General features: G+C 35.8%; 1 protein-coding gene across 3 annotated transcripts in view; it reads right to left on the bottom strand.

The window, feature by feature from the left end:
• The window catches only part of CWC27 (CWC27 spliceosome associated cyclophilin), a 196,689-nt gene that overhangs the window by 76,601 nt on the left and 103,896 nt on the right, over positions 1–16,192 (bottom strand). The window contains exon 12 of one of the 3 annotated variants that reach the window (XM_045494481.1): positions 11,794–12,099. The exons of the other annotated variants lie outside the window; for them this stretch is intronic. Within the exon in view, the coding sequence (XP_045350437.1) occupies positions 12,020–12,099 (80 nt within the window). The 3' untranslated portion in view covers positions 11,794–12,019. Of the gene's footprint in view, positions 1–11,793; positions 12,100–16,192 lie in introns of those variants that run through there. 3 annotated transcript variants of the gene reach the window in all.

Raw genomic sequence — 16,192 nt, 5'->3', positions numbered from 1 at the left:
AGTCTTCTAACTCCACAATTGTGTGAAATGGGCAAAACTAATCTCTCAGAGCCTCAGTTTTCTCATCTGTAAAATGGGGACAGTAATGCCTATCTATGTAGAATCACTGTGTGAAGTTATATTATCTGTCTACCTATCTATCATCTGTCAAAGTCTATGCCCAACAAGGGGCTTGAACTTATTACTCTGAGATTGAGAGTTGCATGGTCTACCAACTGAGCCAGCCAGATGCCCCCTGAAGTTAAATAATATAAATAAATCTTGTAGTGTAGAGGCTGGCACATTTTTGAAATGGTAATTGCTATTATTGTTGGTATTTTTGAAATGGTAATTGCTATTATTGTTGTCGCAGTCATTAAACTGAGTCAGGTGATGATGGTTAGTAGGCTGACAGGAGAAGGCAGTTAAGAAGAGTTTGGAAATAACACATAGTTGGAAACCAAAAGGATAAAAGTATCTAGTGAACAGGAGTTTTTAATTCTTTATTAGGACCTCTTGACTTTGTGTGTGTGTGTGTGTGTGTGTGTGTGTGTGTGTGTGTGTGTTTTATAATGTTTATTTTTGACAGAGATAGAGACAGAATGCGAGTGGGTTAGGGGCAGAGAGAGACACACACACAGAATCCAAAGCAGGCTCTAGGCTCCGAGCTGTCAGCATAGAGCCTGACGCGGGGCTCGAACTCACCAGCTGTGAGATCATGACCTGAGCTGAAATCGGACGCTCAACCTACTGAGCCACCCAGGCGCCCCGTGTGTGTGTTTTTAATATTGCATTATTGTAAAATGTAATGCAAATACTAAAAAGTGCACAGATTTCAAATGTAGAGCTCAATGATGTATCACAAAATAAACAGCCAAGTCAGGAAATCAAACCCTGCTGGCCCTGTAGAAGTACCCCTGCTGCCCATCCCAGCTACTATCTAACCCTTCCTTCTGGGACAAAAGCAACCACCAAAATGTCCTTTGTGATAATCACATCCTTTCTTTTCTTTACCAAATACTACTTAAGTCTGCATGTTTTTTTTCATTTTATGTAAATGAATTAATATATATTTCTTTTGTGTGTAGTTATCGGTAATTAATTTTCATTGGTATATAGTGTTATATGAATATATTTACATTTTTTAATCATTCCACTGTTGATGGGTATTTGTGCTGTGTTTGTTTGTTTTGGCTGTTAGAGATAATACTACCATGAACATTCTTGTACATTGCCTACATTTCTGATGACTAGGTACCAAAGAATGAGTAGAATCAGTGGGTCTCAGAGTATATGTATTTTTAACTTTAGCAAAAAACGCCTATGGTTTTATAAAGTGGTTATATCAACTTACACTCTCAACACCAAAGGATCAGAGTCCCAATGTTCCACATTCTTACTAACAATAGATATTGTCATTCTTCTGGAGAGTGCGTGTAATATTGGCTTCAATTTACATTTTCCTGAACATACATGAGGTTGAGCACATTTTTCTTAGGATTATTGGGCATTGGATATTTTCCTTTGTTAAGTGGCTATTGAAGTCTTTTGCTCATTTTTCTTTGAGTTATTTATCTTTCTCCTTGATTAATAACAGTTCCTTAGATCTTCTGGCTATCTTGTAAATATCTTTTCCCATTCCATGGCTTGCCTTTTCACTTACTTCAGGGTGTCTTTAATGAACAGAACATTTTTAATTTTAACATAGTAACATTTAGCAAACATTTGCTTTACAATTAGTTCTTTTTGTGTCCCAATCCTTAAATATCTACAGAAAGGTCATAAGGACATTCTCCTAAATTATATTCTAGAAGTTTTATTTTTATGCTTTTCCCATTTAGATTTATAGTCTATCTGGAATTGATTTTATGTATGGTGTAAGGGTTCAAGTATTTTTCTATCCTTAAATTAATCTAGTAGTTCAAGCACCATCACTAAAAAGACTCTCCTTTCCTCATTGCTTTGCAGGACCAACTTTCCAGGCTTCACATATCTGTCACTCATTGTACCAACCCTACACGATCTTAATTATGTAAATGTATAAGACATCAGATGACATATACTTGTCACCATTTTGATCTCCCTTATGACTCTCTTAGCCACTTGGATTTCCCTATACATTTTAGAATCAGCTTATCAGGTTCTATAGAACCTGTTGGATTTTGATTAAAACTGCACTGAAACTATAGAACCATCTGGAGAAAGTCAGTATCTTTACACTTCCTTTTTTTCTAAATGTTTTTACCTCTGATTCTTTATTATTATACCAGCTAAGTTTTCCAGTAAATCTTCATGACTATAATGATGTTGAATAAAAGAAATTATAATGTGCATTTTATCATCATACCATTCTGCATATTTGCTATAGGTTGTTTTAGGTACGCTTTTAACAGCAGTCCTATTTCTAGTGTGCTAGAACTTTTTGCTAAAATCATGAACACTTGTTGAATTTTATTAAATGCTCTTTCTCCTTCTATCAAAATGATAAAATGTTTTTCCCTTGATTCTATTAATGTGGTAAGTTACATCGGTTGATTTTTAATCTTAAACCAAATTTACATGCCTGGAATATATCCAATTTTATAAGAATGTATTATGCACTGAAAATATTGCTTCATTTGATAAACTAGTATTTTGCTTAGAATTTATGGAGTTTGGCCTATAATTATCTTTTCTTGAAATGTCTTTACCAGGTTTTCTTATACAGTCTTCATAAATAGAATAGTAAAGCATTCTGTTTTTATTGTCTGGTAGAGTTTCTGTGAGATTGGTGTTATTTGTGAATCTTAAACTATGGACTTGATTTCTCTAAGTTAGAAGTAACATTCTACTTCTAACTAAGAATCCTACCTCTTCTTAGGTTAGTCTTAGTAAGGTGCAATATTTATTAGTAGCATAAGTTTGTCTGTATTGTCTTGAAAGCATTTTAGTGTTCATGGGATCTGTAATTATGTTTTTTTTTTTAATTGTTATTGATTATTTACACCTTTTTTTTCCCTATCCAAGTTAATGAAGAGTTTAGCAATGTGATTAATCTTTTAAAAGAATGTGTTTGTCTTTGCCATCGCTATACTTACATGCATGTTTTCTACTGCACTAATTTCTGCTTTTATTTTTTATTATTTATTTCTTCTTTCTTTGGGTTTAACTTGCTTTTCTCTTTTCTAATTTCTTTTTTTTTTTTTTTTTAATTTTTTTTTTCAACGTTTATTTATTTTTGGGACAGAGAGAGACAGAGCATGAACGGGGGAGGGGCAGAGAGAGAGGGAGACACAGAATCGGAAACAGGCTCCAGGCTCTGAGCCATCAGCCCAGAGCCCGACGCGGGGCTCGAACTCACAGACTGCGAGATCGTGACCTGGCTGAAGTCGGACGCTCAACCGACTGCGCCACCCAGGCGCCCCTCTTTTCTAATTTCTTAAGAGGGGTAGTCACTCAGTTTTATCTTTGACTTTTTGAACAAAGTAAGTATATTTATTTTAAAGAGTATTTCTGATAATTTCAATTTCTAGAGTCCCTTCATAATTATTTCTATTGGTTGTTTCTGCCATTTCCCCCATTCTTCACTGGCTGTTAGCCCTGACATTCTTCCTTCACTTTCTTATTAGTTCTCCAATGTGTTAAAAAAATTTTTTTAGGGGTGCCTGGGTGGCGCAGTCGGTTAAGCGTCCGACTTCAGCCAGGTCACGATCTCGCGGTCCGTGAGTTCGAGCCCCGCGTCGGGCTCTGGGCTGATGGCTCAGAGCCTGGAGCCTGTTTCCGATTCTGTGTCTCCCTCTCTCTCTGCCCCTCCCCCGTTCATGCTTTGTCTCTCTCTGTCCCAAAAATAAATAAACGTTGAAAAAAAAAATTAAAAAAAAATTTTTTTTAAAGATTTTAAATATTTGTCTAGCTTTTCTAGTTGTTTTAGTTCAAATTACCTGGCCTACCTTTACCCAAATCAGAAGACTCCTAACACTGCTTCATTGCCTCAGGCACTCATGACTAAACCATATTTTGATTCATACTTCATACTATATACAAAAAGTAACTCAAAGTGGATCATATACATCAATGTAAAATCTTACACCATAAAATTTCTAGAAAAACACATAGGGTAAGATCTTTGTGACCTAGGGCTAGGCAAAGATTTTTTAGATACAACATCAAAAATTCAATCCAAACATGAAAAAAGTGAATTAGACCTCATCAAAATGGAAAAATTTTGTTTTTCAAAAGACACTGGTATGAGGACGAGAAAGAAGCGACTATTTGGAAGAAAATATTTGCAAAAGCATCTATCTGAAAAGACTTGTATCCAGTGTATGTAAAGAATTCAAAGTCCAACAGCAGGAAACACATAATAAAAATGGGCAAAAGATTTGAATAGATACTTCACCAAAAATACATACACAGATGGCAAATAAGCACATGAAAAGATGCTCAACATCATTATTAATTATTGCAAATTAAACCACAAGATAACACTACAAGCTATTAGAATGGCTAAAATTAAAGGGTGACTACACCAGTGTTAATGGGGATGGAGCGATAGGATATCTCATATACTATTTGTGGGAATGTAAAATGGGATGAGCTGTTTGGAAAACAGTATGGCAGTTTTCAAAAAGTTAAACATACACCTATCATATGACCTAGCCATTTCAGTTCTACATCTTTGTCGAAGAGAAAAGTATATGGCTATACAAAAACTTGTGGAGTATCTATATCATGGAATACTATTTAGTAATAAAAGGAATGTTCCTGATAAACGCAGCCGCATGGATAAATCTCAGAATACTTACACTGAGTGAAAGAAGCCAGACAAAAAAAGGGAACATACTGTACGTGATTCTATTTAAATACAATTGTAGAAAATACAAACTGCTTTATATTGATAGAAAGAACTTCAGTAATTGCCTGGGGATTGAAAATGGGATTACTCAGGGGCATGAGAACAGGTTGGACCTTAAAGAATATGTTCACTGTCTTGATTGTGGTGAAGGTTTCACAGATGTATACAAATGCCAAAACACATCAAATTGTTCACTTTAAGTTAGTGTTCAATAAAGCTGTTAAAAAATATTTTTTGTGTGTGTTCTAATTACTGTTTGTGAAGTCTGTCTTTTGACTGGGTCCTTTCTGACATCTACCCAATTTAAAGTAGTCCTCTAGTCACTGTATCAGATTGTCCTGTTACATATTATTTTCATAGCCCTTATCATCTGAAATTACTTTGTTCATTATTTGTTCCTATGTGCTCTTCATTTGACCATAAATTCATACTCAGAAAAATAGATAATCTTGAGTTGTCTGCATTCTTATTTTTTTTCCCCTTATACATTATATATCGTCCATTTAAACAAAAGTTAATTTCATTAATTCCTTCAGCAATTATTTGTTGAATGCCTCTATTTTGCCAGTCACCGTGTCAAGTACCAGGCATATGAAGATGAATCAGTTATGATTCCTGCCTTGCAGGGCAGTCTTCCAACTATTGCTCTACTTACTGCCCTTCATTTATTTTGCAGTGAAATCTTACTCATCTCTTAAAACCTGGCTCAGATACTTGGTCAAGCTTTTCCTGACCAAATGGACTACTGCCTTTTTGGTTCTTCCTAAGCCTTTGTTTATATTATGTAACAACATCTGCTAATTTCCTCCCTAAATTCATTTTCCCCTTTTACGTTTTAGTGGTAGAACCAAACCCCACCTTTCCCACCCTTGACACTAAGTTTTAGCTGGGCGGTCAGCCGCCCAAACGTGGTTTAGCCTTTCTTACAGCTAGGTATGGGCATATGACTTCAGGATGCTACGATATGACTAAAACTGCTCTGTGCAACTTTTTTTTTTTTCCTCTGTGCAACTTTTGAGTCACCTTCATCTTCAAGATGAAGCCACTTGTCTGGTACTTATTCCTTCCCTTCCCTCCTGAAAGGCCAGATTCAATCATGTGAACAATGAAAACAGCCTAGGAGATGGCAGAAAAATAAGATGAAAGAAACCTGGGTCTTTCAATGTGCTGCCAACCATTAAGGGTTCACCCCTGGGCTGTTTTGCAGAAGAGAAATAATACCAAATATTATTTAGACACTGTATTTTTGCGTGTCTGTCTGCTTCTCTCTACTGCTCTTTTTAATAGCAACTTTTTGTGACTAATAAAACTAGCACTATTAATATTAACTTCCCTATGGCACTCCTTGTACATAACAAGTAGTTACTTTCTCTGGATTGGAAGGACATCTGGGAAAGAACAAGTGACAAATGTCCAATACAACAAAATCAAATCAATTTTCTGGGTATCTACTATGTGTAAGGGACTAAAAAGTTATATTACTGGTTATTTTAATTTTTGTTCTCAAAAATTAAATCTAACCTCACTCTAACAAGTGTTTTCCATTTTACTGATTTGTCTTTATTATTACCTTCTTTAAACTTCATTGGGTTAGGGGCGCCTGGGTGGCGCAGTCGGTTAAGCGTCCGACTTCAGCCAGGTCACGATCTCACGGTCCGTGAGTTTGAGCCCCGCGTCAGGCTCTGGGCTGATGGCTCAGAGCCTGGAGCCTGTTTCCCATTCTGTGTCTCCCTCTCTCTCTGCCCCTCCCCCATTCATGCTCTGTCTCTTTCTGTCCCAAAAATAAATAAACATTGAAAAAAAATTAAAAAAAAAAAAAAAAAAAAAAAAACTTCATTGGGTTAATTTTGCTTGGTTTTTTTTTTTTTTTGTTTCTTTACATGGGAAATGTTTCCAGTAATTTTCTTGTATTGTAATAGCCACATCAGTATATTCAAATATCAGTAATTTTAAAATCAATTGTTATTGTTAACAACTGCATTTTGTTGGAGCAGGTAGTCAATTTGAAAACAATCCTTTGAAATTTTTCTAACTTTCTTTATGGCCCACCATGTGGCCACTTTCCATAAAAATTTCAAGAGTGCTAGAAAAAAGTGTATTCTGAAGCTACTGTTCTGAGCTCTGTTTATGTGCATGATATCAAGCATGTTAATTATACAGCACAAAACTGTCTATATTTTTATTAATTTATTTAAAAATTTATTATTTTTTAAAAGATTTTAGTTAAAAAATTTTTTTTTTGTTATGTGTATTTATTTGGTGGGGGGAGAGGGGCAAGAGAGAGCCGGAGACACAGAATCCAAAGCAGGCTCAAGGCTCTGAGCTGTCAGCACAGAGCCTGACAGGGGGCTCGAACTCACAAGCATGAGATCATAACCTGAGCAGAAGTCAGACACTCAACCAACTGAGCCACGCAGGCACCCCTAAAATATTTTAGTTTTTTAAGTTATCTCTACCCCCATGTGGGCTTGAACTCATGACCACAAGGTCAAGAGTCACATACTCCACTGACTGAGCTAGCCAGGCACCCCTCTATTTTTTTATAAGCTTATTTACTGAGAAAAAGGTGTTAAAATCTCCTACTATGAAGGACTTGTTTACTTCTTCTTATAAGTCTTTCAATTTGGTTCATACATTTTGAGTCTGTGTTACGAGATCCATTCATATTTAGGACTGTTACATCTTCCTGGAAAAGTGAAGATGTTGTTATTAAGTAGAGATCCTCTTTAACCATAATAATACATTTTGCCCTAAAGATGCGATTGTCCAATATATTTAAGATATTTCTCATGCAAGCAGGATATGACTAAATTTGTGTTTTTCAATCCAGTTTGATAGTGTTGGTCTTTTAGGTGAAGAGTTGGACTTTTCAGTTATTTCAATATAATTACTGATATATCTATATTTTATTTCATCTATCTTATTTTTGCACTGATGCTTTTAATATTCTGTTCAGTTTACATGTCTTTTTCTTTTCTTTCTTGTTGCCTTTCAGGTTATATGCTTCCCTCTAATTCCATATTTTTCTCTACTATTTTGGAAGTTATGACCTTTTCCTGTCCTCTTAGTAGTTTTCCTAAATTATCAATGTGGATATTTAATGTGTTACAGTCTAAATTTAATTTGTATCTCTACTTTCTTCCAGAACAAGAATCCAGACAAGAATACTTTTCCAAACTCCTTTTACCTGTTTCCCAAACTTATGTGCCATTTTTTTAATGTATTTTTTAAAATTATTTTTGAGAGAGAGAGAGAGAGAGACAGAGAGAGAGAGAGATACAGAGAGACAGAGCATGAGCGGGGGAGGGACAGAGAGAGAGGGAGACACAGAATCCGAAGCAGGCTCCAGGCTCTGAGCTGTCAGCAGAGGCCGATACAGGGCTTGAACCCATGAGCCCTGAGATCATAACCTGAGCTGAAGTCACACGCTTAGCTGACTGAGCCAACGAGGTGCCCCACTGTTATGTATTTTAATTATTATCTTTATTTTTAACTCAATAAGACATTATTATTTTACTTATTCAGTATTTCTTTAGATATATATTTACTACTTTCTATGTTCCTTTCTCTTTGCAGTACAGATCTTCCATCTAAGCTCACCTATCTTTGGCCTGAAGTATGCCCTTTAGAGTTTCCTTTAGTGAAGGTATGCAGGTAGCTAAGTCTCTCAGTTTCTTTGAAGAAAATTCTCCTTCAATACACTGCAGATAATATTCTGTCTTACGTCCGTGCTTGTTGCTGTTGAGAAATCAGCTCTTGCTTTTTTAAAGGTAATGTTTTTCTCTCTGGCTGCTTTTGAGGTCTCTTTGTGTTGAATACTCTGAATGTTATCATGGTGTGTGTAGATCTGGATTTATTCTTATTTATCCTCTGGTAGATTTCTTCATTTTACTTCCTTACCCTGTAAACTGATTTCTTTCATTAGTTACAGAAGATTTCAGCTATCAGCTCTTCCAAATATTGCCTCTACTTGTCCTTTGAATTCCTCCTAGAATTTGATTAGATTTATTAGATCTTTTTTTCTATTCTTCCAGGTTTCCTGTTTCTTTTTGGGCTGAAATCTATATAATTTTCCAATTTTACCTTTCTGTTTACTAATACTTTTTTTAGCTATGTCTAATTTGCTAGTAAACCTATTGGATTTAAAATGTTTATTTTGAGAGACAGAAGAGAGAGAGTGCACACATGTGTGAATGAGTGGGAAAGGGGCAGAGAGAGAGAGAATCCCAAGCAGACTCCATGCTGTCAGTGCAGAGCCCAATGTGGGGCTCAATCTCATGAACCGTGAGATCAGGACCTAAGCTGAAATCAAGTCGAATGCTTAAGCAACTGAGCCACCTAGATGCCCCAAAACCTAAATATCAACTATTATATACTTTTGATTTCTAGGAGATTTCCTAAGTTAGATTTATTTATTTATTAAAAAAAAATTTTTTTTAATGTTTATTTTTGAGAGAGAGAGAGAGAGAGAGAGGGAGAGAGAGCATGAGTGGGGGAGAGGCAGAGACAAAGAGGGAGACACAGAATCCGAAGCAGGCTCCAGGCTCTGAGCTGTCAGAACAGAGCCCGACACAGGGCTTGAACTCGGGAACTGGGAGATCATGACCTGAGCTGAGGTCAGATGCTTAACTGACTGAGCCACCCAGGTACCCCCTAAGTTAGTTTTAAAATCTGCTTGTTCCAGGGTGCCTGGGTGGCTCAGCTGGAAAGTGTGCAACTCTTGATCTTGGGGTCATGAGTTCAAGCTCCACATGGGGTGGAAAGATTACTTAAATAAAGCTTAAAAAAATAAAATAAAATCTGCTTGTTCTATATAGTACTTTTAAACTTTTCTTGAAATGTATTATATATACTTATTATTTTTTAAAGATTTTGAGTAATCTCTACACCCAACAAGGGGCTCAAACTCACAACCCTGAAATCAAGAGCTGCATGCGCCAGTGACTGAGCCAGCCAGGTGCCCCCTGTATGACATATACTTATTTAACATTTAGGGTCTAAATAAAAACTGAAGAATTTGTGAGTCTGATTCTGTTGTCTCTTCTTTCTATTAGCTTTTTGTCAGGTACTTGTATTCTGAATCTGTGTGTTTTCGTTCAGAGCCACTCATTTTATTTTGAATTTTCTTTGAGCACAGTGAATGAAAGCAGGTTTCTCCTGAAAGGACTTATGTTTGTTTGTAACAGGCTTCTGGGAGCACTAAGGATCCAGGACTGTGTCCAGCTAAATTCTTGGCTGGGGGATTTTAACGCCACCCAGGCAGGGTGAATTGGGGCTCTAAACTGATGAGAAAGCTGCCAAGTGTTTATGGTTCGTAGGAAATGCTCTTGTCCCCAAATGCTCGGCACCATGATTCAAGATAGGCAGTTTTCCTTGTAGTTCTTTCTTTGATGGGGATAAGATGCTTCTGCTTATTTTTATTTCTCCCTGACACTAAGGATGAGAACCTTTGGGCTCCCAACTATATGGGATAGTTGAGAGACCTTGAGAAGATCTTAGGTTCTCTTTGTAAGACCTCAAAAAACAATTCTCTAGTTCAGTCAGTTTAGCAAATATCATTAGGGCTAAAGCAAGATCTAGTGCTCCACTTATTCTCTTAATTCACATCTTTACTTATTCCCTGGTGTGGCTCTTTCTTTCTTTCTTTCTTTCTTTCTTTCTTTCTTTCTTTCTTTCTTTCTTTCTTCTCTCTCTTTCCTTCCTTCCTTTCTATTCTTTCTTTCCTTCCTTCCTTCCTTTCTTTTCTTTTCTTTTCTTTTCTTTTCTTTTCTTTTCTTTCTTTCAGTTTATTTATTTATTTGTTTGTTTATTTATTTATTGAGAGCAGAGGGAAAGAGAGAGAGGGAGAAAGAATCCTAACTAGGCTCCAAGCTGTCAGCACAGAGGCTGATGCAGGGCTGGATCTCACGAACCATGAGATCATGGCCTGAGCCAAAATCAAGAGTCAGATGCTTAACTGACTGAACCACCACAGGTGCCCCCCTGGTTTGGATATTTCTCATTTTATTTGGCTAGTTTCTTGTTTGTTTGTTTGTTTTGCAAGTTCACAGGATAATATGAGAAAACGTTTTGATGCTATATACAACATTTTTAGTTGTTTTCAGTGGGAGGATCAGTTTGGACTCAGTCTGCCATGTTGCCAGAAGTTAACATTTTCTATAATATTTAAATTTTTTGCCAGTCATTGCAAAATTTCATGTTTAGTCTTTGAAAAGGCAAAAGTACGACAATAATATGTTCTTTAAAAGACTCTAGGTTTGAAGAAAGACTTTTAGAAACAATTATTCTCACCAAAACCAAAGTAGCTTTTAATAGATACCAATTAAAATTTTACAGACTGTATCTATTCAAGGTTGGATCAAATTGAAGAACAGAGTTGTGGAAACAGCACTGGACTGGTAGCCAGAGGACTTAGGAGTTTGCTGTGTGATTTGGGTAAGCCCTTTTATTGGCTGGCCTTTGGCTCTCTATGTATATGATGGAAAGGTAGGGCTGGATGTGCCTTTCAGGACCAAAACTCTGACGACTGCACAGAAGTATTCACTGTAAATAGACCACACTCAAGATCAGAGTTTTTGATGCTCATGACATTTCTTAAGGCTAGCCCACTTTCACATTTTAAAACTACTGCAGCATGCTTTAAATAAGCATACTGTGAGACCATTAAAAAAATCAATATAAACTACTTTTGTACATCAAAATAGAGTCTTAAGGATTCTTAACATTTTGACATCTTTTCACATTCTGAGAACTTCTTTATTCTCTTTGTCCTTTCTGGCACTTCAAATTCTTTCATGTAGTTTTTAATATGATTTAGAGATTATCTGTTTTTTGCATGAAAAATTATAAATACTTAAAACCTGCATCTGTACCATCTGCCAGGAGTTTATATGAAGAATTTTGAAAATATAGCCGCTCAAAACTGTCAGCATATTGCATTAATCGTTAAAAAAAAAAAAATCAACCCAATACCACACAGATTAAACTGTCTAAAGTAAGTTTTAATGCAACACATTCACAGGTTTACACTCTAAAGTTGTGAAGAGATTATCTTTTTCAAATTTGATTAAGTGCTGCAAGATGTGGAAGAAACTCAGCACTCAAATGAATTATATGTTTGATGTCATTTTTGGCAAACCTCATAAAGTGTCACATAAAAGAAAAACATCTTACTTAAAATAAGGTCTTGACAGCAGTCTGGAATAGTTAACAACTCCACTCCCAAATGAGAATGCTGGTTATAATCAAAATTTTAATGACGATATTAGTTCTCCCCTTGAGACAATCTAAATATCAAAACAAAACAAAACAAAAAATAACATGCATGCATCCACACACCCCTCACATCTTCCTTTTTAAAGGGGGAAAATTTGTAATTATTTTAGTTCATGATCTCAATATTGAGTATAATGTTTCCTTGCACATTATAAGGTTTCCACTACGAGGCAATGTCAATCAGTATGTTTTTGTTGTTTAGTATTAATTCATGAGAGGTATAAATAATGCCCATCAGCAATGGAAGTGGAGTCCCTGGGTGTCAGTGCCCTCACATCTTCTAAACCCTAGAGCTGAAAATGGTGGGAACTTTTTACCTTTCAACTACATTTATAGTCTTTACATCTATCGTCCTCTATATCCTACTCTCTGATATGAGAAAATTAAAAGGAAGAACACCCCTAAAATCAAGTTTTCCATTTAAGAGTTATCAGTCAATTTCACTTGGAAAGTTTTTTAAAAAGCATATTACAAACAAGATTATATTAAAAACAACTATGGAAAACATGATGCCACATGTACACGTGTTTCTGGCATGAAGATAAAAAAAGTCCAGAAAAACAAATATTACACAGTTAACCATGGTTGTCTTTGGCAGAAGTATCATGGGGTGATCTTTTTTATCCTTTATGCTTTTCTACATTTCTGATATTTTTGCAAAGGATACGTTACTTTTATAAATGGAAGAAATAATATAGCTTTTTAAAAAATTGACAGTTATGGCCAAAGATTAATACTTACTATCAATTAACCTATTTTTACTGGATTAGGAATGGCATCAATATTAGTAACAGGAAGATAAAGTGCAGTTACTAAAAATATAGTTAAAGGCTCTTGTCAAACTTCCTATATTGGAATTACATTTACCAGCAGGCAGAAGTAACGTTCATTTAAAAACTATTTTTTTAAGTTGATTTATTTATTTTGAGAGAGAGAGTGTGTGAGCAGAGGAGGGGCAGAAAGAGAGGGGGAGAGAAAGAGAGAATTGTAAGCAGGCTCTGTGCAGTCAGCACAGAACCCGATACGGGGCTCGAACTCATGAACCGTGATGTTATGACCTGAGCCAAAACCAACAGTTGGACGCTTAACTGACTGAGCCACCCAGGCGTCCCAATAGGACAACCCAATTTTTTTCCCAGTGAGCTCTAGGCCCAATGTGGGGCTTGAACTCATGACCCCGAGGATCAAGAGTCATATGCTCTACGGACTGAGACAGCCAGGTGCTCCTCTCATTTAAAAACTATTTTAAGGGGCACCTGGCTGGTTCAGTCAGTAGGCATGTGAGTCTCCACCTCAGGGTTGTAAGTTTGAGCCCTATGTTGGGTGTAGAGATTGCTTAAAAACAAAATCATTAAAACCCCCACTCATGAGCTGTCTCTCTCTCTCTCAAATAAAAAACAAAATAAAATAATTTTAAAAATTTTTAACAAAAAAACAAGAACAAAAACTATTTTAAGACAGTGAAGGACTGCAAAGAGATAGGCCTGACACAGTGGTTTATAAAAACAGCAGCCAATGAGTCCTAAATAACCATTAGGAAGACTGGTTAAAGTCTATTTTTCATTGCACATAAACATTAAATGTGCCCATAATGTATGATTCTCAAAGTAAGGCTCAACAAGGTTTGCTAATGACAGCTAGTGAGAAAGTCTGAGATGGACTGTCCAAAAAAGAACAAAGTACTTTATGGACTCTCAAATTAGAGACGATCATCTCTTATTCACTCTACCAAAAGATTAAATTCTTCGTCTAAATGTGAGGGTATGTACATCTTTACATTTACTATATACCTTTAAAGATCTTTACTATTTTTTTTAGAAATTATATTAATGAAAGACATATTATTAAAAATATAGCATGCTTTCTGGCCCATGAAGGTAGTGGCATGTATTTAATACAATTTTATTTGAGAGACTGACTATCCTTGCTACAGAGGGAGTTTTATTTTTTTAGGACTTCTAAGAAATGAAGTATTCGACATAACTAAATATTTCAGAAAAGAGAATCTTATCTCTAATTGATTAAAATGATAATTTTATTTTTTTACCAATTAGGTTGGAATCATTACCCAATCTCTGTCTTACTAAACAATAAGTACCATCTAAACTTTTCTTAATTGAATGACCATCAATAATTTTAATACTGACATGCTCTCAAAGTATAATGAAATACTATTAATAGCAAATCCATAATATTCCATTACTATTAGTTCTTGTGCTTTCTTACTTGCTGTCAAGTGTTCAGCTATCACCTCTTGCAACTGCCAGAAAGAATGTTCCTAGCTGTGCCTTTCTCTCTCACCTTTTTTTTTTTTTAATTTTGTTTAAGTCCAATAAAATAGTGGGCTAGCAAGACACAGGCCAGCCCCTACCCTGGCTTTTCTTTTGCTTGTTTGCTTGCTTGCTTACTCATTCATTCATTCATTCATTCATTCATTCATTTAATTCTTGACGTTATACTTCATATACCATAAAATTTCCACCTTTAAAGGGTACTCTCCCTCACTGTTATTATTCTTTAATCTGTATTGAACTTAGAACCCAATAATCAATTTGTTAGTGCCATGTACAAAGTAAGAATAAGTAGAATATTACTGATGGCTGGCCTGAGAGGCTTTCTATGGGTCAACTGCAAATATACTTTTACTCTTCTGTGTAAGTAACATTAAAAGTTGCACGCAGGGGATGCCTGGGTGGCTCGGTAGGTTTCAGCATTAGACTCCTAATTTCGGCTCAGGTCATGATCTCATGTTTGTGACTTTGAGCCCCACATCAGGCTCCACGCTGACAGTGCAGAGCCTGCTTGGGATTCTCTCTCTCTCTCTCTCTCTCTCTCTCTCTCTGCCCCTCCCCTGCTTGTTCTCTCTAAGTAAATAAATAAACTTAAAAAAAAAATAGAAGCACACAGATTAAGAGTAGACTATGGGAAAAATAGGTCTGATACTTCTAGCCTCCAAGAAAAGAATGATGACTCAAGCACCTGAAGTAAGTTAACTGCTTTGGAAAAAAGTACCAGTTTGCTTAGGGAGAGGAATGGATTCTGCATGGCATTAGGCACAACACAGAGCTAACATTCCAAAAGCACTTCTGATTCTTATAAAAACCAAGGTTAAGCTAGTTTAACATTCTGTGTTAGATAGATGAAAAGTAGTCAAAAACTATATACTTTTACAACCTATCAAGCCTGAGGGGCCCTAGTCGGACTTAATGCAGTGTTAAAAAGAGAGTCTGACAAAACTTAAAATGGCTCAGTGCAATTTGAGAGGTACAAAACACCCCAGGGATGTGTTCATGAAGAGGCTTTAAAATTCTTTCTTGATTTACAAGCTCAGATTGCCCTTCTTCCTCTAATTTCTGGCACCAGTCAGAAAACAGGTATTGTGTGCTTAGAACTTTGAAAAGAGGATCTGATACCTTATCTCTCAAAAAGTGATTTGAGAATATGTCCTAACCTGTATCTCTATGTGATTATTTTCAGTTTGGTACTAGTTTTGATATGATAAAACTCAAAGAAACCTGGAAAAGACTTAGAGACATAATTTCATGAAAAGGATTATACAGTTTATTAAAGAACCTGACGGAGCCAACAGAGGAAAGCGACCCTATCTCCAATTAACTATCAATCTTATTCAAAATTGATACAAAACCCCTGTGCATAGGCTTGGATGACTCACAGTGGGACTTGAGAGAAACTCCCAGGCTGTAAACAGGATTGTCCTGCAGTACATCTCTTCTGACATTGCTGATGTCTAAAGTCAAATACTACATTCCTTGTTTACCTAACTTGGGGTGTTAGAACCTACTGCAAATTCCGTATTCAACTGAGAATATGATTTAACTATTTTGAATTTTAGAGTCAAATTTCACACTATCAAAACAATTTGAATTATACACTAAAATAATGGTTTTATTCCTCGATGTTCTGTTTCTTTCATTTAGTGAAACCTTTTATACATTATCTGAAGCCTTTAAATATATATAGATGGCAAGTTAATGGTAAAAATTATGAGTTATATTTATGTAATGCTGTTCTTATAATATTGAGGTATAATTATACGTTCTCTGACAATATCCTTGTGATGTAAGGAACAGCAGGCTTTGAGCT

This window comes from Leopardus geoffroyi, chromosome A1, assembly GCF_018350155.1.
Source record: "Leopardus geoffroyi isolate Oge1 chromosome A1, O.geoffroyi_Oge1_pat1.0, whole genome shotgun sequence".
Taxonomy (NCBI): Eukaryota; Metazoa; Chordata; class Mammalia; order Carnivora; family Felidae; genus Leopardus; species Leopardus geoffroyi.
Note: the sequence above shows the minus strand (reverse complement) of the source record. Positions and strands in the feature narration are given on the sequence as shown.